At 30.4% G+C, this 25,277-nt stretch overlaps 2 protein-coding genes and 1 pseudogene across 2 annotated transcripts; 1 reads left to right on the top strand and 2 right to left on the bottom strand.

Moving 5' to 3' along the window:
* On the top strand, positions 1-1,374 carry LOC109799016 (uncharacterized). The gene is made up of 2 exons (XM_020359492.3): positions 1-556; positions 915-1,374. The coding sequence occupies exons 1-2, from the start codon at positions 183-185 to the stop codon at positions 1,078-1,080; spliced, it is 540 nt and encodes a 179-aa protein (XP_020215081.1). The 5' UTR covers positions 1-182; the 3' UTR covers positions 1,081-1,374.
* Positions 1,375-5,324: 3,950 nt separating this feature from the next.
* LOC145955922 (uncharacterized) lies at positions 5,325-8,349 on the bottom strand (annotated as a pseudogene).
* A 3,437-nt stretch (positions 8,350-11,786) lies between these two features.
* Positions 11,787-14,740, bottom strand: LOC109809271 (inositol-3-phosphate synthase). The gene is made up of 10 exons (XM_020372563.3): positions 14,394-14,740; positions 14,225-14,293; positions 13,956-14,091; positions 13,544-13,791; positions 13,221-13,447; positions 13,005-13,120; positions 12,660-12,836; positions 12,391-12,579; positions 12,237-12,299; positions 11,787-12,080 (listed from the first exon to the last, which is right to left on the bottom strand). The coding sequence occupies exons 1-10, from the start codon at positions 14,579-14,581 to the stop codon at positions 11,961-11,963; spliced, it is 1,533 nt and encodes a 510-aa protein (XP_020228152.1). The 5' UTR covers positions 14,582-14,740; the 3' UTR covers positions 11,787-11,960.
* Between the last annotated feature and the right edge of the window lie 10,537 nt (positions 14,741-25,277).

Raw genomic sequence — 25,277 nt, forward strand, 5'->3', positions numbered from 1 at the left:
GGTTGAGATTGAGTGTGAGGGTTGACACCTATTGTTTATCTTCGACACTCAGTTCCCACCTTTCTTTCTCAGTCACACACACTCACCCGTGTGAACTCAACTCCAAATAACTCTCTCTCAACTCTCTTGTTTCTGTTATCTCTCCATGAACTTTTTCTAACACAAGAGGAGAAGAACAAAACATGTTGCTTATGAGAAGAACTACGAGCATGAGTGGTGGCATGGCCGTCGAAACGCGTGAGGAAGTCATGTCTGAATCCTTGACCCTTCAACATGACGAGGGTAACAATAACATCAAATATTCACATGTTGTTGCCACGGCAACACAAAAAGAAGTGCTGGATAACCACACCATAAATGTTTTTGAGGCCAAAGAATCATATGAATATGCTGACCAACGTTTGATGGGCATGCCTCTTTCTCCCACATCAACAAATATTCATCGTTATACTCACAACCATACAAACACTAACATACACACTTCTTCTCACTTTCTTCGGACTTGCGACCTCTGTAGGTCTCGTTTGGCACCTGGTCGAGACATCTATATGTATAGGTACGTATAATCAGCTCTTCCTTGTTTACAGTTATGCATCCATTCACTTTCTAGAGGTTAATTTTCACATCTTACACTAATCCGTGTCTTTTATATTTTTAAGATATTAAATGCATACTGATCCATTGGTAAGATGTAACATTACTAGCTAATTTTTGTCAAATCTAACCTATGGATCAGATATTAATCTCGTTTGAAGTATCGTGACTAGTATGCCCAAACATGGCTAGTTAATTTTTGTTTGAATTCCATATTGATCATTAGTTATTTGTTTTGTTTAGAGGGTGATGTTGATTTTAGTGTAATTTAATTGGTTTTATGATCGGAACAAGATTGTTGATTAATTAATTTATTTCAGGGGGGATACAGCATTTTGCAGTTTGGAGTGTAGAGAGAAGCAGATGAAGCAAGACCAGAGAAAGGAAAAGTGGAAGGCGGGGGGCAACAAGGAACACCGCCGTGCAGCGGCGGCGGGTGCCGCCGGAAAAGCTTCAACGAAAAGTGAAACGGCTGCTTGTAATTGAAGGGTTGCAAAGGTAATTAATTGTAAGGTGAAATATTATATGTATGTGTTGAGGAGAAAATGAAGAAAAAGGCCAAGCTAGCTAACTCGTGTATCATGTGAACTTACGACGAGGATACCCTATATCTTGCGTTGTCCCTCTCATCGTCATCCATATATGCTTGTTAATTTCACGCCTATGCTAGTACCTCTTATTGACATAATTCTGCTGGGAAATTGTACAAAAGATCTCCTTCTTGTATTGCCTGTGTGAATCTAAAATTTCCCATATATCTATATCTATCTATGTTATTCATCTCATGCTCTTTACTTCACTTCCTTGTTGTATTTAATTATGTAGTTAACTTACAAACAAAAACAAGGATTAACATATGTAGTAAACAAATTAAGAATATGTTCAAATTAAATACAAAATACTTTTGAGATCTTCTCTATTAGAAGTAAAAATTATTTCTTAATAAAGAAATTTTCAGAAATGATTTTAAGTTAGTATCAAGTGTTTCTGTCGAATGAGAGGGTTGTACTTTTTAATTATAAAAAAAATAAATCATATTTGGTTTGGTTCCCTGGCTCTCTAAAATATAAAGATCATACATCACTGTTATATATTTATGAGTTCAGTGACGTACTACGTTAATACTGGTCTAAACTTATTGCGCTACTTTTGCAAAGTGGTAAGCGTAATCGAGAGGCAGTTGACGAAATTAAATTCAATTGGACCCACATTAAAATCGGAAAAGCGATGGAAATGGCTACCAATCGAAAATAAGAATCTCAATTAAACCTTAATTGATTTATTTCTTCCACTGCGTTGGATTGGATGGTAGATCTGAGAGGCACGAAAGCATGCACATTCCCTTTCCTCCAGAAAATAATAGAAAAGTTCAAATTAATGAAAGAAATTTTATGAACAAATGAAGGAAATTGATGATTGATGGTACATCAACTCATCAGCTTTGTTAGGCCATGCCATGTAGCACGCTCTTCCTCTTAATTATGTCTTGAAATCATGAAATACTTTTTTCTGGCATCGTTTTATTTAGTGCCCTAAAATATGGACATTAGGATTCGGAATCACCGTGGGTCCCCACCCTAAATCCCATCTTCCAATAGTTAACATTTCTGTTTGGACATTCCCCATGGTTCCACTTTCACCGATGTAAAGTATTATAGACCATACTCTTGAAATTCTTCACGTCCCATGTTAATGTACTTTCATATGTTTTGTTAAACAGAAAAGAAATCAATTTAGTCCATGATGTTGATGGCAAATTGGCAATAGGAGTGAGTATTGGGTATGCAAGTGAAGTGAAAAATAACCTCGTGCGTGAATCACACAAATGAAATTTAATTCATGTAGGTTGCGGATGGGTTTTTTAACTTTGATGAAATTATAGAATAGGACAAGATGTCTCCAATTATCATTAAAAGTGAAACGGACTAAAATGGGTTTTTGTGGTGAAAGGCATGAGTGTAGGGACATGGGGGGTCCTTTCCAACACACATAAAGTCACAGCTCTTTTTGTCACACAAGGGGACCAAGTACTCTCACATTAATTGCCCATTGTTGCTATGACTCTACATGGCATGGGGTCCCCCCATATGGGGTTTGTTCATTGAGGTGATGGAGTTTAGGTGCATCAATAATGCAATGTGAGTACTTAATCAATGATTCCTTGTATTTTCCCTGGAAAGTGAAAAAATAAAACCAAGCAACAAAACAAAAGGTGTGACTATGAAACGCACTAGATGTGGTAATAAATTAGGCTACACTTTTTGGAGCCCACAGAAGAAGGTTAGGAGATACCTAGTTCAAAAACCCCATGATCTGATTTTAAACTAAGGTCCAATCATGTGATACTTGAATCACAAACACAATCTCATAATATTGAGGCAGATGTAGATGGGAAAATCTGAAATTTCAACATATGTTCAGATTCTCTTTGGACCCTTTCTTCATTGCTCTGTCTTTATCTTGTGAAAGATGATTTTAGGAGAATCCCATTCAGATTTGCCACTCGGATTCAATTGGAAAGAGATAACTGTGAGCTGTTTCGATGTGTCGCTTGTTAACAATCTTTGAGGCTTTGTTGATGGGAATGCCAAATGCACAATTATCTCGTGGAAAATTAACTCATTACAAGCTACTATAATATCCTATGTTGAAAGGCTTGAAGTTCATTATTTAGAGGTTTGTGGAGTGTGAGGTAAAACTTTAAATATAAAGAAATAAGTGATTGACTAATACAAGCGTAAATCATGTCATTTTCAACACGCATTCATAATTCTCATTCATCTTGTAAGTTGTAATAAATAAAACAAAGGGATCAATAACTAATTCTGACATCACAACGCCACGAAAATATCACTTTATTTTTAAAAATTCTGACTGGGTGGGAAGGTTTTATTATATCTCTTTATACAGAAACAAAAGAAAAACTCCATAATTACTTTTGTTAAAAATATTAAAATAAAATATTATTCTTAATATTCTGGTATTCAGTATTTGTTAAAGGGTGTACAAAAAAATTAAACACAAAAAATTGTAGTCTAGTGAGAGTAAATGATGTTGCACATATTAAAGAAAATATTTATAATATTCTTATTAAATTGTCTTATTCAAAAAAAGTGGGGTAATTAAAGGATTATGCATATAATGAAGAACATTTTAAAAAATATCATTAAATAAAATAAAAGTAATTAAAACTTGTTTACATTTAACAAAAAAAAATGTGTAAATTCTTTTTCTTAGAGAGTAGTTAATATTATCGTCATCATAATATTTATAAAAAAAAAATTGTAGAGAGAGGTAAATAGATAGAGGAATTTGCCAACACATAAAAATAATATGATGGTAAATTATCTTTTAACACTTCATTAGGAAAGTAAAAGCCAACTAGAAGTGAAAAAAATAAATAACAATATGGTAATCTATTAATCAATGTGGAAGTGTTGATAATAATAATAATAATAAAAATAAAAAATAAAAAATAAAAATTCCTTCCACCTTTGTCTTTCTGGCATGGCCGCCACCTTCCCAACCCCACAGCAGAAAGTCCCTCCCTTGGCCAACCTTGTGAACGCCTCCCCCACCCCTGTCTGCCCTGCAAATGCTTCTCCATCAATGCCTCGCCATTGCAAATCTTTGTCAGTCTAACTAGATTGGCAACCTTCCATGTCCCTTTCTCTTCTTACATCTGAAAAAATAAAAATAAAAATAGAACAACAAAACTAAGAACATAGGTAGAAGCATAAACAACTCAGTCACATTGTATCTTTCAGCTCATAATCAAAAACTAATCTCTTAATAGAAAAAATGCTTATATAACCGGTTATGTATCCAAAACTGATAATATAACATGTTATAATTAAAAAATGATTATTTAATTAGTTAATTATAAGCAAAACCATCTTTGAAATTTAAAATAAAATAGTTTTTAAAGCCCATTTTATACTTAACACACTTTTGTAACCGATTTTGTACTTTAACGATCGTGTTATGTTTAATTAAAACTAATTTTAAAGGTTAAAACTATTTGTTTTATTTTTATTTTTAAAATAAATCTTGGTTTTAACCGGTTATATAATAATAATAATAATAATAATAATAATAAAGTAATAAAATGATATGTAACCAGTTTTTTAAAGATTAAAATCAGTTCTACCAAACCAAATCCGATTATGATTTAGTTATAATATCCACTTATCATATGATTAATTTTTATGACATTTAAAATTAACTTGTAATTATAAAACCAGATAGTTATTTTTATGGTTAACTTTTTATAGCAGGTTATCATGCTTGACCCTACCCTCGAAATATGGTGGTTCATTTAAGAAACAGATCTCTCTTATAAAATATTTTTTCATACATAGAGATGACCTGAAAATTGATCCAGCATCTGTGCAAGGCAGAGTATCCGTTCTTGTTCTGATTCTGCTTTTTTTTTTTTTTTTTATTCTTGGGCTTACGAATGGATCTAACTCCTTTGGTAACCCCTTAGGCCGAAGGCTTAATTTTTTGGACTTGTTACAAGTCCTCATGTAATTTTTTAATGTTTGTTTATGACTTTCTGTTGAAGGCTCAAAAGTAAAATCCAATAAAGCCTCAACCTCAAGACTTATTTTGTTTACAGAAAGAAAATTGGACTTGTTGTAGACATGCAACATATCCTTTTTTAACCCTCAACACTCTTGACTATTATTGACTAAATTATATTAAAAATTACAAATTTTGTAAACTATTTTTTATTTAATGAGTTTCATTTATAATTTTATAAAGTTTAATCATTTATAAAATGTATTAAAAAGTGTATTCAGATAGTATTCCTAACATTCCTCGAAAAAAAAAAATTCCACAAGAGAACATAACTATACATCACAAATCACAATCATAATTGAAACCTTTATTTTTTGGGTCCAAATCTTGATTGAAACTTGAAGGATGTCCATGCGATGCCAATGGTCCTGATCCAATTGTCGACAGATGGGCACACATGCATCACGGAGCATTTGTTTATCACCAAGGTTGTGCTTTGGACTATGATGGTACGGACTAGTGATGTTGAAACATGGGAAACAACCAAGTTAGAGAAATTCTACGGTACCTACTATAATTATGGGATACCGGAACAGTCATTTTATTTTTTTTATTTTTATTTTTTTATAATTACTTGTTTTATTTTTTATTTTAATTTAATATTTTTAATAATTTATCTGTATTTTTATATTTTTTAATTTATATCTTAATATAGCATCTATTATAATTAAAAAATTTAATATTAATATTTTGTTAATATGTTTTAGTTTTTCTTTGATGATAACTTTTTTAAATTTATAGTATAAATTAATTTTTCAGTTATATTTTTTTTTTTTTACTTTAATGTTTTTATAATATTATTATAATTTTTTTTTTAATTTTTTAATTTGGTCAGATATAAATAAAATTTGTTATAAAAATTGATCTTTTGATTATTTTTTTTTGAATTAATTTTTTTAATTGATTTATTTTATACAAATTTTTAATCTAAAATTTATGTTGTTTTAAATTTATTTTTTAAAATTTATTTGTTTATATAATGTGATGTACCAAAACTCTTCAATTTTCATGGGTACCATAGCAATTCCTCTCAAGTTATTATTATTATTGCTGTCCTTACAACGTGGCTCATTTTCACTAAATAATTCAAGTCAGGTGTGGTATGGTTGATTGTAATATGTTGTTTCTTGCAAATGTTACTGAAAAACCGTAGTCGTCCTAACACTACAAGCATGCTGATAAGTGATAGGTATTAATCCAAAAGTATGTGTAACAATTTGAATGGACCCAATGAGATAAAACTTTTAACAAAAATAAAAAATAAAACCTTGATTTCTCAGATTGATCCAAATTCCAGGATATGAACCGTACTGTAACCTTATATCGATAGAATTAATGATATCTATCTCTAACAATTTGATGTCAAGAGGATATCATATAAGAGCCCTGCACCAAGAGATAATATAGCAGTGTTTATTCCAAAGTTTGTCTTCAATAAGGCAACCAAAACCAATTGCTAAAGGGGAAATCTTGCCTTGACATGACAAAGTCCAAAGAGTCCATTATCACCGCACACTTGTACAAAAAGAAAATCTAACAACTTGTGACTGCAATATTTCAAAATTATTCTAGACCTCATGAACAGAAAATAGTGACGGTGGAGGTGGCATAGAGTATTCCCTTTTGTTTTAATAAAGGTGTTTAGGCCATTCAGAGCCTGCGATAATTGGCTTGAAATAGATGCTATTAGCATAAAGTGTAATCGCATGAGAATTCATGTTTGATTTTGGCCATGTCACATGTGAACAACCATTATAACTATACTGAATCCACTGTAATGCACACTACAAGCTTACAAGTTTGTAATGCAGTTTCCGGGGCCACATGCAGCTAAACTAGTGTGACCGTTACCAATGTTCTATTGAACAACTTGAGCATATCTCCAAGCGTTGCATGTTCCTTTCCATGTCATGAAATTTGTTGAAGAGCTTTTCAACCAAGGAATCACACTACAGCAATTATATTTGGTTCACAAAATTTTATTCCATATATAGAATCAATATATTACTTAGAGACCAATTGATGTGAGACTAACAAAGCTAGGTCATGTAACCAACATATAGCAACTGTAGGTTTCTAAACGCCAATCGCCTTTCTCCTTAGAGGCACAAAACCTTATCCTAAGAAATTATATGAATTTCCCTCTCACCAAAAGTGATTTCCTAAGTGAAGTTCCTCTAGATTCTTTCGATTTCATCATAAATCCTATTAACGATGAGTGAAGTTTGCATCACATATCCAGGTAAGACTCATTGATTAAAATTGAGTTAGGGTGACTCAGCTTGCAAATGAGAGTAAGAAGCAAACAAATTTAGACCCTTGTTTACCATAAATAAAAGGATATGACTTTCTCGCATGAACATATTTTTCTTGTATGTGCTTGAACATCTTCAATAGCATGTGACAATCTTTCCATAATAAGACAAATATGAGAGGAAAGAAAATTATAAGTAGAATAGCTAATACAAGAAATATACATTAAGAGAGGGAAGATAAAATGCATCGAATATTATCAAATTAGTCATCAAAACTAACTAGCTTGAGTCTCTTTTCTAATAGACATGCAATTATGATATACAATTTGAACTACTTCACTTTTTTGTTTGATATCCTCATACATCTTCAATGATGTCTCACAAAATTTAGTGACTTGATGAACAACTTTGGTTAAACTTGCATGTATACAACACAAATATGAAGATGAAGAATCATCTTCACTCTCCACATTAATTTTACTATAAGATCCATTAGTGCTTGCAATATCTAAATTATGTTTTTCATGAAGTTCTTTATCTTTTTGCTCTATCATGTCATGAATATCAGACACAAAGTATTGTAGTGAATGACTTAGTTCCTCAAAAGGCAAAGCCTTGACCCACTTGATCAATCACGACAAAGAACAAATATAGGTGGGGCCAAAGCACAATAAGGGGAGAATGACTTTTTGCTCTTTGAACGTTCCCTTGCTTATAGTATACAATTTTGTAGCCATCCATTGAGAGTTTCAATATATGAGGTGTGGGTGTTGATCCAATTAGAAAAATTTAGACCAAAGCACTCAAACTCTTCTAGTAGTTGAGCCTTTATCTCTATTTAAGTACTATCTCCTTCCAAGGTTCTTGTTAAGCTCCTTGAATGACAAATCAAAGAGATTGTAATGTATTGTGCATGATGACATTAAATCAACTCGCACTACTAACATCTCCGTAAGCCAATATTACTATCCGTCTATCTCCATTCATCTAATGAGTTTAGATTATACATTCAATTTGTTTTTATTCATATGATGGATTCAGTTTATACATAGTCTGTCTTCATCAAGTTAATGGGTTCAATCTATCATGTTTTATAAGACTTAGTCTTAGTGTCTTGAATCCAGTGATTTAAAAACCGGACCAAACCGGCCGATCGGACCGGTTGGACCGGAAATCGGTGGTCCAGCCAGTTCGAATCTTAAATTGGATCGGTTATGCAGTCGACCCGTTTCAAACCGGATTGAACCGGTCAATTTTCTGGTTCAACCAGTGAACCGGTGGGTCAAACCCGTTCAACCATTTTTTTTCTTTTTTTTTTTAATTTTTTTAAGGGACCATAAACCACAAAAAATAATAATGAAAATTGAATCTCTTAATGGAAAAGCAAGGAGTCTTATTAAATATAACAATGACTACTTCTAATATATTTGTTTACAATATATACAACTTAAATAACTTTTATAGTATATTATTAATTTTAAATTATATATTTAATAATATAATATTTATGTAAATATTACATATATTATCTCGTGATATTAATTGCAAGCATATTATATATGTACATATTATTTATATTTTTAATTTGTATTAATATATCGTTTAACATGTAATTTTTTATGTATTTTTTTACAAAATAAAAATAAAAATAATTTTAAATAAGATAGAAAAATTGAAATTTAAAATAAGATATGAATTTATTAAAATTTATAAGTATAAAATATATTTAATATGAATATTTTTTTAATAAAAATAAATAAAAACCGAGTCATGCGGTTCAACTAATGACCCACCGGTTCAACCTTTGACCCACTAACCCAGTACCTTAACCGGTTCGATGACCGGTCCAGTTTTTAAAACTATGCTTGAATCCCTATATATATATATATATGGTTGGGGTCTTTTTAAGTATGACACACAGAGAGAAAGTGTGAGAGCAAAGTGTTAAGTATGAGTACAAAGAACTTGAAGAATATATGAAGAGAGGAAACAAGAACTGGTTGGAGAAATCAACGGGTTACTAAGAAGAGTAAGAGTTTTCTCAATTGTAAATATCATATCTTAATTTTAGATCGTGAAATCTACTCTCTCCTTGTGGATGTAGGCCAAATTGAAGAAGACATGAAGAGAGGAAACAAGAATTGGTTGGAGAAATCAAAGGGTTACTAAGAAGAGTAAGAGTTTGTTCAGCTATAAATATTAGATCTTGTTTTTAGATAGTGAGATTTACTTTCTCCGGTGGATGTAGGCCAAATTGACTGAATCACATAAATTTGTTGTGTTATCTTATCTTAATCATTTTCGTTTTGCTGTTGCATTTTTTCTACTTTTATGTTTTTATATTCTTGTTGGATTTTCTCGTTTCTACTTTTTTGGTTTGTTCTTGCATAATGTTTGTTCTTTTTTGTTTTCTTTCTTGTTTTAAAACCAACATTAACTTATATACTTCAATTTTTTGAGAAGTTAGATGAGACAAATATTAACTTAAAAGAAAGAATTCAAATCATTTCATCTTCTTATTTTCTTATCATATAAGTTTATAAAGAAATTTATTAAACATGATTTTACACTTGATTATTAAGGAATTATAGAGTCCTTAAATGATAGTAAACTACTGGTAAAGCCTTATGTTCATAAGCATAATTCTATAATCCTGACTTAACCTAGAGTTAATTCCAAAATTTGTGGAAACAATTCTTCATCTCTCATCGTCTCAATTTGTTTAGATATTAAATCAATAGAATAAAAACTTACTATTATCCTTGAATGCAAATCCCTCACTACTAATTGAGTTTTTTCAATCACTTGAGTGCCTTGTCTTTTGTAAATTGATGTCTAAGCTTATCACATTTTTTTATATCAAATTCCATGATGAATTCACCAAACTACATACAATCAAGATTATCAATTTCAAGAGTTTACATAATTTCATTGAGACCTCATAAAATTCGAATTGTAAACTTGTAAGAGTTTACTTAATATAAAAAAATGTTATAATGTTTATAAATAACATAATAACTCACCATTTCAACTCCATATTAAAGTAAAATAACAAATTACAATGTTGAAGTAAAAATGTTTAATAGCAAATCATGTAAAATTTCACACAAGACACAAGTTCTTAAAATAACAAATAAATATAAAGAAAAGACTAATTTTTGCTTTTAGCAACAAAGGAGGCAAGATTGCTTAAAAACAAGTTTACTTCTGAGTTGTATGAGTGAAACTGACCAATCTTGCAAACTTGATAGCTATTAGGAGTTGCCATTTAAGATTGATAAACAACCCAATAAAGAATTTAGTCAGTAGTATAAGGGATTTATAACACAAAAATAAGATGTGCAAGTTGCGATGCATTATCCAGGTGATGAGACACAAAATGTAAATGTTATTGCAGGAACAAAACAAATATAAGATCATCCAGAAAACTTTAGAACCATTGAAGTTGTTACCGGATAATATATTGCTTTTTAAAACCATGGCTAATATATTGCTTTTTAAAACCATATCTGTTGAAAACTATTAATGGGTTTATGGAGAGATAAAATGGAAACAGAGAAAAAGCACTGAGAAAATACATAGTTACATACCAATAATTTGCACATTGAAATGTAAAATAGCAAACTAGGATATTATTTTATGTCGAGCACTTTTTTGTTGATTGTGTAATACATTTACATCATAAAGTTTTCTCTCCCATGCATACAATCTGTCAAGGGTGCACGAATGACTTCCAGCAATCATGTAGGGTTCTTCAACAAAATCACTTCCATTATCAGCCATATATTTCTTTGATGTTGTAATTAATGAGCTCCTGACTGAAGGTGATTGAGAAGATACTGTCCGCTTCCAACTAATTATCTTCTGCGCAGGTTCTACCAAGAGGGAGGCATATTACTCCATCCAACATATTCATTTTTCAAGATAAAAATAACACACAGTATCTCTCATGACCAATTAGCTGACTTAATTAAGTAGTAGTACTAAACATTATGATCATGTTTTTGCTTACAGTAGTTACATTTCATTTAGGAAGATATGGTTGATCAGATAAAATCTTATGAAGGTTCTGAAAATCTTTTCGAGGGTAAAATATAAATAAAATCCCTAATTTACATAATTAATTGACCCTCCACAGAAAAATGGCAAAACTAAACCATGAATGATGTAATAAAGCTAATAGCTAAACCTTTCACCTTTCAGCAAAAGTTAACTAATACAAATCAATGTCTGTTAACAAAATAGAACTAGAACTCTACCTTGGAAAAGTTAACTAATTTCTAGAAAATGTTTTAACATTATACGGTGTGGTTTGCCTCTAAAAGTGGAAAGGGTGGGATGATAAACACCGACTGAATATAAAGTACACAAATTTATACATTCATTCAAGCGCCTAGAAAACAGAACATGCCCTGCTCTAAAGCATTCATGAGCAGTTGGCAATCAATTACACTTGCTAAAACATCAGCAAACATTATTAACAGAAAACATTAAGCTAGGCTACCCAACAATATTATATCCCATTCTTCACTTGTACTCGAGAATCATGTTATTCTCTGGGGCCAATCCAACACAAGCTCTCATAATGTTTTCCAGCATTGCTCGCTGCTTTGACAATGCATTCACCACTGGTGTACCCGGTGGAACCTGTGAGAGTTATCTAGTGAGTCACCTTGCCAACTTTTGATAAAAAGGGATAAGTGGAGAAAAGGGAAATTCACTGAACCAACAACAATTTAACTTCATAATTGAAGTTCATGAGATCATATATACTAACATTGAATAAAGAATAGAATAACTCACCAGAGGAGCCTTGGTGAGATAACTGAGGATGGTAGCAACTGGGTGGAAAGTGTGAAATTTTCCCTGCAGCACCCAACACAACAGTGATCTAAGAAGGCTAAAAAAATACAATGACTAATACAATCAAGCAATGACATTAGTAATGCATACAGACCTCATTTTCAGCTTTAAACTGGATTCGAGTGCTGAGCTCAGCAAGAAGGACCAAGTCCAAGATAATAGGAGCAGCTAAGAGGGAATCCTCGCATGTGTTGTGCAAAACGATGGTACTCTTTCCACCCATGAATATCTCTGAAGTGTACTCATCCATGGCTCTCTTGCTGTCCCCTACGTAAGGCACATACTGCAAAAGCAACAAAGCAGAAAGAATAAAAGACCCGACAAGAGAAAGGAATAGACAAAAGTGGGTGAAACAAAATTTACCTTAATGACAACAACATGGTCTGGATGTTCACCAGGCTCATAGAGAATGGCATTGCTGTTGACCATATCATCAACAACGTTGCTCTTGGAGATTTCCTTGGACCGGAATGTTTGTGGAGCCGAGAGATTCATACCATCATTGTTTCCAAGATGGTTATAACTAACTATTGATGTAGGCTGTCAATCAATCATCAATAGAAAAAATCAATTCATTTCTCCTTTTTTTGCCATATAAAATTAGCACAACATATAAATTATAAACAAAACTGTCAAAACATACAAAGGATAGATTGTCCTAGCAAAAATAACACCCATGATGTGACATTAGCGTAAAAAACAATGTACCTTGATACCAGCCCCCACAAGGAAATCAACCAGCACAGATTTCATTTTGGTCTGACCACTCTTGAAGTCATCTCCACCAATCAAACTGTTCCTCTTGATGGCAAGATCAATCAGCCCTGGTGGAACACAAGCCATGTTAATAAAATTGCATCATCAATACAACTATGTAAAAGAGCATGGAGAGATGTGGGGTGACAAAAAAGGCAAGCATCCAACCTGGGACAAAAGTGTTCTGAGGGCTTCCATTAATGAAAGGAACATTTTCCATAACACAAGCAATGGCATACAAAGTGGAAGGAGAAATCTCAGCCTCATTTTTATCCAGGGAAGCCAAGAGGTTCTCCATGGTATCATTAAGCCCCACAACCAAATTACTGTACCTCTCTGTGTTGGCAGTCCACAGGACAACCACCTTGTCCACCTTGGTGGCTTCCTTAAACTCCCTGAGTTCATGTCAACAGTTAGAAACTGAATAGGGTTATATACAATTATATAAGTAACAAAAACAAAGCATGCATGTAGATTGAAGCAAGACATACTTTATGTCTTTAATGATTTGCTGAACTTGTTCTTTCTTTGTGCCCTTGATGACGTTGTTGGCACGGTCTTCCTGGTTGGCAGCAATGAAATCCGGGTCATAGATTCCAGGGAGTGGAACCATGGATTCCATGTAAGGCCTCAACTGCTTCTGCAGATCGATGTCAAACACCTTGGCCCTGGCCATGGCATCAGCCAGGTTCATGTCACTAATATCCCAACCCCCAAACACAATGTCATCAGGGTTAACCTGCCAACAGATTTCAACACTACAAGCTAAGCTTATCATCATTCACATAATTCATGACACCTTAACTACAACAAAGTGGTGGTCACATATCAAAACCCCTTAGACCACATCTGATAAAAAAAAATTAAAATAATGGATTATGATTATAATTATAATAATGGTACCATAGGAAGCAGGCTCTTGAATGGAGCATAGATCTCCTCTCCTTGGAAGGACCCAACTCGAATAGCTGAGGCTTGGGTGAGGGAGCCAAAGTAATTGGCTTGTTGAATCTTGTCTTTTGTTGCCCATGAAATTCCCCTGAGAATCATAAAATACAAAATGGCCCATAAATGTTAACATAATATAAGGTTTGAATTGAGCTTCCCTTATATAATTTAATAATTAATATATGTAAATATACCAAAAGAGTGGCTAAGAAATGAAAACTCACTCTCGGTTAGCAATAACACCACCAGTGAGGGTTGAGCCGTTGTTTCCACCCCACCCCACAAGCATTACCCTAATAATTAATCAACATAAACAAATCAGAAAATTGGAAGGAAAAAAAAAAGCATTTTGATGTTTTATAAATGAAAAATATTTTAAAAATGATGTCTAACCCCAATTTAGGAACATGAGTGCTAGTTTTGAATTCGTATTTGACGGATTTGGGTTTAACAATCCACTGATAGGTGCCATTCCTGTTCTCGTGAACCAGTTCGGTAGTTTCGTAGTTGTACACGGACTGAATCTCAGTCTCGGTGTACTTCACATTTGGACTCTCGACCTTAAAATTGTGGATGAACATTTTTGCCACCGATTTAAAAATGAAACAAAGAACAGGAACAGAGGAAAACGATTATTAAGATCGAAGAAGAAAAGGGTTGTGCTCTATCCCTCACTTCTTCTGCACTTGAATCAAAGAATTGTTAACGGTTGCTATGCTGGGTGCCCCTGAATATAGGGTGAGGGTGTCCTATATAAAGAGGGAACCACCGAGTGTGGCTCCACACGTGTCACAATTTGAGTGGGTTGCGGGTTATATCGTGTTATTAATGATTCTCAAAATGTTTACTTTTTTTATGTTTGTCCTGTCGTGCTTTCAATTTAATATTGCTTTCTATTTTTTCTCTCAAGATCCCCAATTAGGCAAATATAACTCCACACTCATTTTACCTTTTTTAGCACAATTTTTCCTTAATAAATTCTCAAACTTTTTTTCCCATATAAACAACATGAAATAATGTAGTGGGATACTGTTTAACGCTATTAAATTTTCAAAGTAGTTCAGCTAGAGCGACCTGGATTAATTGATTCATGTATTTACGATGGTATTGTGATCAAATCTACTTGTATGAAAATTAATTTTATTAACTCACTCGCATTAATTAATTAATAAAATTGGTTTTCATGTAATTTTCGTTAAAAAATAATAATAATAATAATAATAATACTTGCTCTTATATAAGAGATAAAATATGTAGAACATGTGCCTCTAAACGAATTATTTTGGGAAAGTTTGAACTCCAGCTCATCTTTGAAATAAAATTAACCTCTCCGTCTCTGTTTATTAAACAATCGTTAAATTAACACGTGATCACTTTTTTTAGCAAGAATATAACACAACTGATATCCAAAATTTGATTCCTCGCACGAAAAAAGAAAATTTGTAGATGGGTATACGTATATCATATTTATTTTTCTAATAAAAGGGTATTTAAATAAAATTGCATATTTAAGTCATGCAAAGGGTAATTCAATAAATGTATTTTGAGATTATTATTCTAAATCTTATCTATTAAAAAATATAATACACTTTAAATTAGTCAAATCCTAGAAAAGTATTGTATTTTAAAATAAATTTTGAGAATACTTATTCGTGGAGTCATGAAAATAAAAAATATATATTAAATAAATAATAATAATAATAATAATAATAATAATAATAGAATTAAAAAAAGAAAAAAAGAAGTACGCAACCTAATTAGATTAGGAAGAGAGAGTGGGCAAGTGTTTGACTGGTATGGAGAAAGGAAGAGAGTGGAAGAATGATGAATGCGAAACGAATGGGCCCGGGGAGGCCCAGCCCAAGTAACAGTGAGTATGACTCGTGAGTGTACTAGGTACGTGAACCAGATTCTGGAAAATTCGTTTGGGTTAATTTCCACGCTCCAACGATGTGACACGTGTCCTAAAGATACACGTGGTGCGATTAAATGCAACGCCCACGCTCAAGACGCCAACTAGGACATCCACTCAACAATTTAATTTTAATCGCATCTTTTTTAGTACCATAAATATATTTTATTAAAACTTTTTTTCTTTTAGTTTGCTGGAATTATTATAAATTTTCAATGCTTATGCTCCGTCCCTTGTACGTTATCGATCAATGAAACATCTTCTATGCTTTTAAAAAAATAATTATCGTAAAAACTAATAAATTTATCTTGTATAATAATTTATAATTAAATGATAATATAAAATCATTTCACATCATTAATATATAACTATTTTCTCTTATTACAAATATTAAAAGTTATACAGTATTTCAAGTTGGCTTCACTCGTTAAATTAAAATAACTTTATGCTGATTGATACTTGTGTTTGATTACAGTTTAATTGAATGTTTTTTTTCAATTTTGTATATGAAAAATAATTATCGGTCCAAAAAGATTATAATAAATAATAAAGTAATTTGTTAAAATTAATAAAAAAAATCATTTTAAATAGTTTTAATTAATGCTACCATAAATTTAAATTATTTTCAAAATATTTATAAAATTAAATAATTAAAATAATAAAAAATAATTAATAATACTTTTATAACTTCTTTTGTAAATAAATGTGATTTATATTGTTAATAAATCGATGTATATATAAGAATTTGAGTAATATATACATGATGTTAAGTTCAATTTATTATGAAAAAAAATATATACATATATTTATTTATTGTGTTACACTGCATGCATTTACTTGCATAGATAAGATCATAACACGTGAGTTAACCATGGACCCAATCGATTACTAATTGGTATATTTTTTAAACCATTAATTGATATACGTTAATTATCTGATTTTTATTATAAAGAAAATATATGGAATATTTAATCACAAGCATATTAATGAAATAACTTTGAGTAGACTTTAATTTCTTTCAAGTCTCTTGTAAAATAAAAATAAAAAAATAAAAACTTTCAAGTCTTGATAAGAAATAGGATACAAATTTATTAAAATTTATAAATATAAAATATATTTAACATGAATATTTTTATAAAAAAAATTAATAAAAATCAGGTCATGCAATTCAATTAGTGACTTACCAGTTCAACCTTTGACTCACTAGTTCAATAACCTAACCAATTTGATGACTAGTCTAATTTTAAAACTATGATTTAACCTAAAAAAATATTTAAATATATTAATTGTGATATTAACTACTTAATGCTGAATCATAATTTATGTTATAATTTTAATAATTAACATTGAACATTCCATTGAAGATTATAATTATATATTTTATAAAATTGATAGATTAAAATTATGAAATTAATAATTTAAAGATCAAAATTTTAATTAAATATTATAAAAGATTAAAAGTGAAATTTATCTTAAAAACTATTACTTAGATCATGAGATACATAATAATAGAATTTAATTAAAAGATCAAAATTTTAATTAAATATTATAAAAGATTAAAAATGAAATTTATCTTAAAAATTATTACTTAGATCATGAGATACATAATAATAGAATTAGGCTATAATATTATAATACAATTTGAAGAAAGAGGCTCATTTAACTTCATATGACTTCTTATCATTACCTTCACAAAAGAGAATCTAAAAATACCTTAAATGCACCAAAAAGTTTACATAAACTGCACAAATCAAAATGTCTAGGGCAATGTTAACTTAAAAAGCACAAAGTAACAATGCATATCTTTCATGTATTGTAAATTAATCATATAATGCCAAATTTCAAGCAAATACATTGACTAAAAAAAACAATAATCTCAAACAGAAAACATAATCTCGCTTCAATGACCTAAAACAGATTATTCAACCCTAAGTCAATTCGCCATTCCAAAAACAACAACATAACAATGAACAACGAGAACGGCGAAACGACACGTCGCATGTACGCATCCAATCGAACACCCTAACCGATGGAGATGTAACGAAACTCAAAGCAGTAGGTAGGTTTCAACACACAACGTGAGTTAAAAACGAAATTCATCTCTAGAAAACATGAAATTGAAAGATGAAATAATCGAAGGAAAGAAGAGAAATTGATTTTGGAGGAAATAATCCCCCTCATACCTCCTTAACGACGAAGGCGAATGGGTGAAACTCCTTAACGACAGAAACAACAAATAAAGATGGCAGATGTAAGAGAGAAAATGGCAATGGTGAATGGGTGAAAGTCTTCAACAACAACGACAATGAAAATGTACCTCAACAATGACAGCTACGACGACAAGATTTGAGAACAATGAAAATGGATGAAGAAGGGAGTAAGATTTGAGAGTAGAAGGGGCAGCGTGAGAGAGAAAGGAGAAAAGGGGAACCCTATTCCTTAATTTTGTATAAGGTTTTTAAAATTAGTCATTTAATAATCAATTTTATATTAGGTTTACAAAATCGGTTCTGGAAGTAACCGGTTTTGTATACTATCTACAAAATCAGTTCTTCAAAACTCGATTTTAAAAATAGCACCAGAGAGACATTTTAAGATCGTTAAATTTTAACCGATCTTAAAATACCTTTTAAAATCGATTAAATTCTAACCGATCTTAAAATTAGTGAAATTATTTACAAAAATATCACCGCATCACTTTTAAAATTGTTTCTCTCTTAACCGATTTTAAAATCCCGATTTTAAAAATATTTTTTCTGTACATAATAAATTCATTCTCAAACTACTTTTTGTACGTTTCAATAATATGCCATTAATAATTTTTATGATATTAACTTATATTCACATAGCTTTCTTATTATTTTTACCATGTCATGTTTTATTTTCTAATTTCTTGATAGTAATATTTTCGGCGTGTATTATTATTATTATGAGATAAGCTTTGTTTTAATTAAATGTGTAATTAATTAGTTTACTTTAAGAAATTAACAGATGTATTGCAGTATCTGATTAGTAAAAGGTCCTCGTCGGCTCCAGCAAAAAGCAAATCAAAAGATGTAACTCAATTAGCTGGCCCCTCATTTCCAATCACTCTTTTATAAAAGGTAACTGCAATTTGTAATAACAATAACAATACTTATAAAAAATTATAATAAAAGAGAATGGCATTTAAAATAGAGTGCATGCTTGGAAATTTCTTTCCACGTGGCTAGCAGGCATCTCATGGGACAAAAACACAAATCATTACAACAAAATTTGTTATTAACGACAATTATTTAATAAAAATAATTTAATTACCACCATATATAAAAATATTAATGACTAATATATAATAGCATTAAAAATATATTTATATTACACTAAAGTTTACTATTAACGACAATTATTTATTAGAAAAAATTTAAGTCTCACATCGATTAGAGATAAGATAATTAAATAGTATATAAGTGAGTAATAACTATCACCTTACAGGTTTATTTTATAGGATTGACTCCTAATTCATTATTCTAAATTGGTATCAAATCACTCATTATTACCAAAATTAATAATGTTATAAAATAATTAGATAGCAACTTTTATCTTATAAATCTCACATTTCTTAATAGACAAGACAATTAAAAAAATATATAAATAAAAGACAACCCTCATCTTACTAATCCTATATCGAGTAAAGGTAAAAAAAAAATATATAAATTATGAATTTAGAAAAAAAATTATAGGAATAAATTATTTAAAGTAAAAGAGACAATTGAAAAAAATAACTTTTAATAACCTTTAAAATGGTTACTAGAATTGCCACTAAAAAAAATAAATTTTTTCGATAATTTAGTAGATCTTTATCAGTATTTTATATAAATGTCGGTAATATTATTACCGATACTGAATACATTAGTCTTTATTTAAATATTAATAAAAAAAAATAATTATTTATATAACTGCTAAATAATAAATTAATTATCATAAAAAATTAATTTTGATATAGTGAATAAATACAAGCAAAAAGTCTCAACTCATAAATTCGTAGTTAAGCAAAAAGCTGATTCTATTTGACGTGTCAGATTTAGTTTTCAACATGATATATTTCATTACATCCAAAAAGATTCTACTCTAGTTGCATGTCTTTTAGTATAACATGTGTTGGGAATGGGATAGTAGTAAAGGTGGTGTTCAACTTGCACGGCCAACACGGACACATTTTTAAAACTCGATGCTCACATCATTTCAACACATCACATGTATAATAATCAACTTAATGTATCATCACATATTAAACTAAAAGATATCTTATAACATAAATAAACAGTTTAATTGGTTTGATTCTACCAAATCAATTTAATAATATAACATTTTTGAACTTGATAAATTGATAATAAATTTAGATAAAAATTCACAACACAACATAATTTCTTGAATTTTGTCACTTAAATTAGGAAAGTATAGTATTCTTATCAAGGTAGAACAGTTTAGGTGTGAGTCTACCACGATTTTAACATACATAACTAAGCCTCATATGAGATTAACTCGTCATCTACTATCTAAATATTACGTTTCTTTCAATACTTAGTTAGGGATTTTGGCTCTCAATCTTGTATCTCTCTTAGTTTGGTCACTTGGTACATTTATGGCCCGACCTTGCCCCCATACAAATTTATATTGATCGATTTATACATGTATGACTCGACATGACCTTTATATAAATCAACATTTGGCCACTTATAGACAATATGGCTTAATCTACCCCCCTAAATCGCATCAATTAAAGTCTTAGAAGAGACTCAATGCTTCACTTCAAGAGTCAATTTCTTGAATAAGAGTTTTCAACAACTAGGCTTGTTGAGCACCACAATACCATATCCTCATAATGGAATATTCAACTTTTAAAATAACATTTCCTCTAATTCTAAGTCAACCAACACAACTTAACATAATGACTTAAGCATTCTTAATACAACTACTCAACATTACACAATAAACAACTAATGCTACATTCCAACATTTTACAGCTTACAACTTTCAACAGTGTAAAGATCAATATACATAATCTTATATCAATGTATAAAGAATTACAATCATACAACAATATACAACATCTGAATATTCCTACTTATACACACAATGTTCAACACTTAGCCAATTAACAACACATTTTTCATTCAAAATCTTGCGTTTGATGTCATTCAACCCATGTTTGGTGTGATCAAGTCAGAGAACTCTCCTCTGATTCACGCTTGACGCTACCAATCTTGTGCTAAGCGAGAGTGAGGAAAAGGTCCCTAACCTGCATCATGCACGCCCAATGTCTTGAAGCTATGCTCAACACGATGGTGATTTTTGCAATTACAAGAATCACAAATTTGACTTTCCACACCTAAAACTCAAGAAAATCCAACATGCAATGATATTACACACCATAATTCTCTCATTTCCAACCAAAATTACAATATGCAACCAATAATTAACTAAACCCATAAATTTCATTTCAACATGCTATAAGGACCACGAAACCCCAACCTCGACATTCAACCTCAAAATCCAACCAACATGGCCATAATTCAGCAACACTCAGACAACATACAACATCGTAAATTATCAAAGAGTTAAGTTCTAGCTTTCCTTATTTCTAAATTAATTCGAAAAAGAAGAAGAGAAGAAAAGAATGAGACACTCTGAGAACTCTGCTTTACTCCTTTTAGGTCTTTGATTCTCAACTCTATGGACTTGAATCACAACACAACTACTTAACAATCTCCAAGGAAGGGTTCCATGCTCTATATAAACTCAAAAAGGAAAGGAAATCTCTTTAGCTCTAGAGCTCCCCTCTATAACTTTCTTAAGAAAATGAAATTATGAAATTTATTTTTTAAGAAATATTTTATATACTCTTTTTTTTTTTTTTTTTGAACAGCAAAAGACGTAAAATGTATATAATATTGGTACAAGGGGTACCATATCCCATGTACAAGATTTTCTGGCTATTAAGAATAGTACACTTTACCCTCTGTAGATTCCTAAATCAAATTAACCATACCTTCCTTAGTCTAGGTAATTTAATAACCTTTGACCCTAAGTATATAACATACTTGGATTACGTAAGGCAAACCACAGCAGATAATGTCCAGCAAGCTCATGGTAGTTTTGCCACAACATGCTTCGTACCAAAAGGTTGTAATCGGCGTGGCACTACGTGTGAAATCTTGTTAACTCGTGTCATTACCATAGATCATTACCACAACATGCGACATTCCTGTTCAATAATTGTTCCTTCCTAAATTTTTAGAGTTTCTTGACAATTAAACAACAAACTGTTACAACATATAATTTAATAGAATAATGAATATTATCAAAAATACATAGTGTTACGATCACAAGTTATTTTATAGGCAGACCAACTCAATCCAACTAATTTTTAAGTAAATTTATAAATAATAAAAAAATCAATCTAGTACATCACAAATTAATAGATTAAATAATTTGACTTACTTAAAATAAAAATAACTATTTAAATTTAAAAATACTTATCATAGTCTTATGTTTTATAATAACAATGTACCAAAAAATTATATTATAATTACAATTATTTATATAAATAATAGGACAAAAATATTGTTAAAAAAAGAGTATGCATCAATTTACTATGAGCAACATCATGTTGGGATTTAAACTTTGAGTAACTTCAATTTGATTCAATATCTTATATTTAAAAAAAATTGTTTAAGTAATTGTTTCAATAATAAAATTTATAAATAAATAATATTTTATATTAAATAATGTTATCTTTATATACATATTATAAACTATATTTTAACCATAATTTTATTTATCTTTAACTTAACTATTTAATTATTCATGATATTTTAAGCTCTATATACATTATGTGAATAAATTGTATTGATTTAATTATTTATTATTAAAATTTAACTAAAATCGATTTTAAACATAAATATATAATATTATTAAATACAAAGATAAATATGTCTAAAATCATCCAACTCCCGTTCCAAATATGTAGGGCTAATTACTATCATACAGTTATTTTTTCTTTTATCTTACATATTTTTTTCATTATTTTTCTCATATCTATATTAATATAGATCACATTTATTATTTTTCTTTTCTTCTTATTTTTTTTCTGTCGTACATTCAAATTAATTTAAATATATGTATTAGTAGTTACATAACTAATGTATTATTGAAACAATTTATTTATTTTAAAAAAACGTATTCGATCTTTATTATGTAAAAAAGAAATACTTAGGCCAATGAACATCAACCAGAATATTTTTTCTCTTAAAAAAACATTACTTTTTTTTTCTTATGAGGCGATGAACACACGTGACAGAAGGGGGAAAAAACATTATGAATACGTAGTACCATTTTTCTTTTTTGGGGTCACATGTGATCGTACTTAAACGTGGAATAAAGACAATGGAGTTGTAAGCTTAGGTGTACATGGGACCTAAATGTGTCAGAGTCATGTGATATTATAACCAAAGGACGATACTTGACGCAAAGACTAGAACTAGATAATGCTTCTGTGGTTTGTGTGCCTTGGATGATTAAGATTAACAAATCTCATACCACTCAAATTAAAAATGCAAATCAAATCCTGCATGTTACTCTTCAATAAAGTGGTCCCCTTTTTTTTATTTTACCTTTAGTTAATAATCTATATATGTAACGTAGAAAACTAAGGAATTTGTTAAAGAATTTTCGAAGTTAAAAAAATGAAGTGTAATAAGTAATCTTTCAATGACTTTGATTTATTTTTACCGTTAAAATATTAACAAAACATAATTTTATTGTATTATTTGAATAATGAAACTGTGAAACTAATGTGAGATGGGACAAATAGGAAGATAGTGTGGAACGTACAAAATGTGTTGAATGAGGAGGGAAAATTTTAATGTAATATAATTAATAATAAGAAAAAGAAGAAAATTTAGAAGAAACATTGTCATTGATACGATGTTTATGGTTTAACTTGTGCATAAGGGTCGATTTCTTCGTTGATCAACACCATGACGAGCGAGTGATATAGTAGGATTGGTTGGTTTGGCGCCTAACGTTGAGAGGGTATAAGAATGGAAGAGTTTGTTGTGGCATTAGCATTATGGTGAGGAATTCATATGCATATATAGGTGAAAGTGGTGGTATATGGCGGTGAGGTTAAGGGAAGAAATTAAGAACATTAAGAAAGCGGAGGAATGAGGAGAAGGGAGGCATTACCGAGATGTAGGTAAGTGATGCAGTGTGGCTAACAATCTGAGGAAAAGCTGGAATTGGAACCGGGTGTCGAGGGAAGGCGGCTTGGGTGCGTAGTTGCATGGGTTGTTTGTTTGCATAATATCATGACATGTTAGTTTAGTCATGATGTAATTAATGCCCAACGTAATCAACTATATATGACCATTGGTAATGGATAGGGTAGGACTGAATGTTAGTTTAATAATGCATGTAGAACTATGAGTCAATGACCTTTTATTGGTAACATGCAACTATAAATTTTGTCAATTTTTGTGGGTCCATGATCTTTATGTTTGGTGAAGGGATAGAACTGTATGACCTTTCCCCTAGTATTTTTTTGGTCCGTGACTCCATGACCTTTAAAGCTTTTTATATTTGGTGAAGAGACAAAATTGGAGTTGAGACTGAGAAGTGAGAAAATATTCAAGGAAGGCCCAATCTTGTTCTTTGAGGTGGCCCATTTCATTCTTTGAAGTGAGAACATATTCTTAATTTTTCAAAGTATAATTAATTTATTATTATTTTTTATTTTATCAAATACAACTTTTTTAGTTTGATAATTTATCATATTCATTGGAATTTGCATTGCCAATAACAATTGTAAATAATTTCAAAGACTCATACCGACAAATCTTAATTTTTGTACTTTTAATTAAATATTAACAAATATCGAAAGATAATAGAAAATTATCATGAGATTACTTATTTAATTTGATAGGCATTTTTATTTAAAGTTTAAATACGAACGAAAGGATAAAACACTATTACTTGAAAAACTTTACTCCTTCGTTTTATAATAAGTATTGTGTAAAATAATAAATAAATGATCTCTTTTCTCTTTATATATTTTATTCATTATCTTTTCTTGATATACATAAAAAAGAAAAAACTTACACTTGTTGATGGAGAAAGTAATACATAAATCACATACAAGTATGTAAAACATTTCAGGTAACTCTGGATAAATTTAGAAAAAAAGGTTATTAATGAAAATTTTTTACTAAGAAATAGAAGCGGGTTTTAAGGACCCGATTGCGGGGAAATTCTAAGGGCAATTACGTAATATGAGAAGCATTCCATAATTTCAATTTTCAACCATTCTTTCTTCTAATTGAACTTTT

The sequence above is a fragment of the Cajanus cajan genome, chromosome 3 (genome assembly GCF_000230855.2).
Source record: "Cajanus cajan strain Asha chromosome 3, NIPB_CcT2T_4, whole genome shotgun sequence".
Classification (NCBI taxonomy): Eukaryota; Viridiplantae; Streptophyta; class Magnoliopsida; order Fabales; family Fabaceae; genus Cajanus; species Cajanus cajan.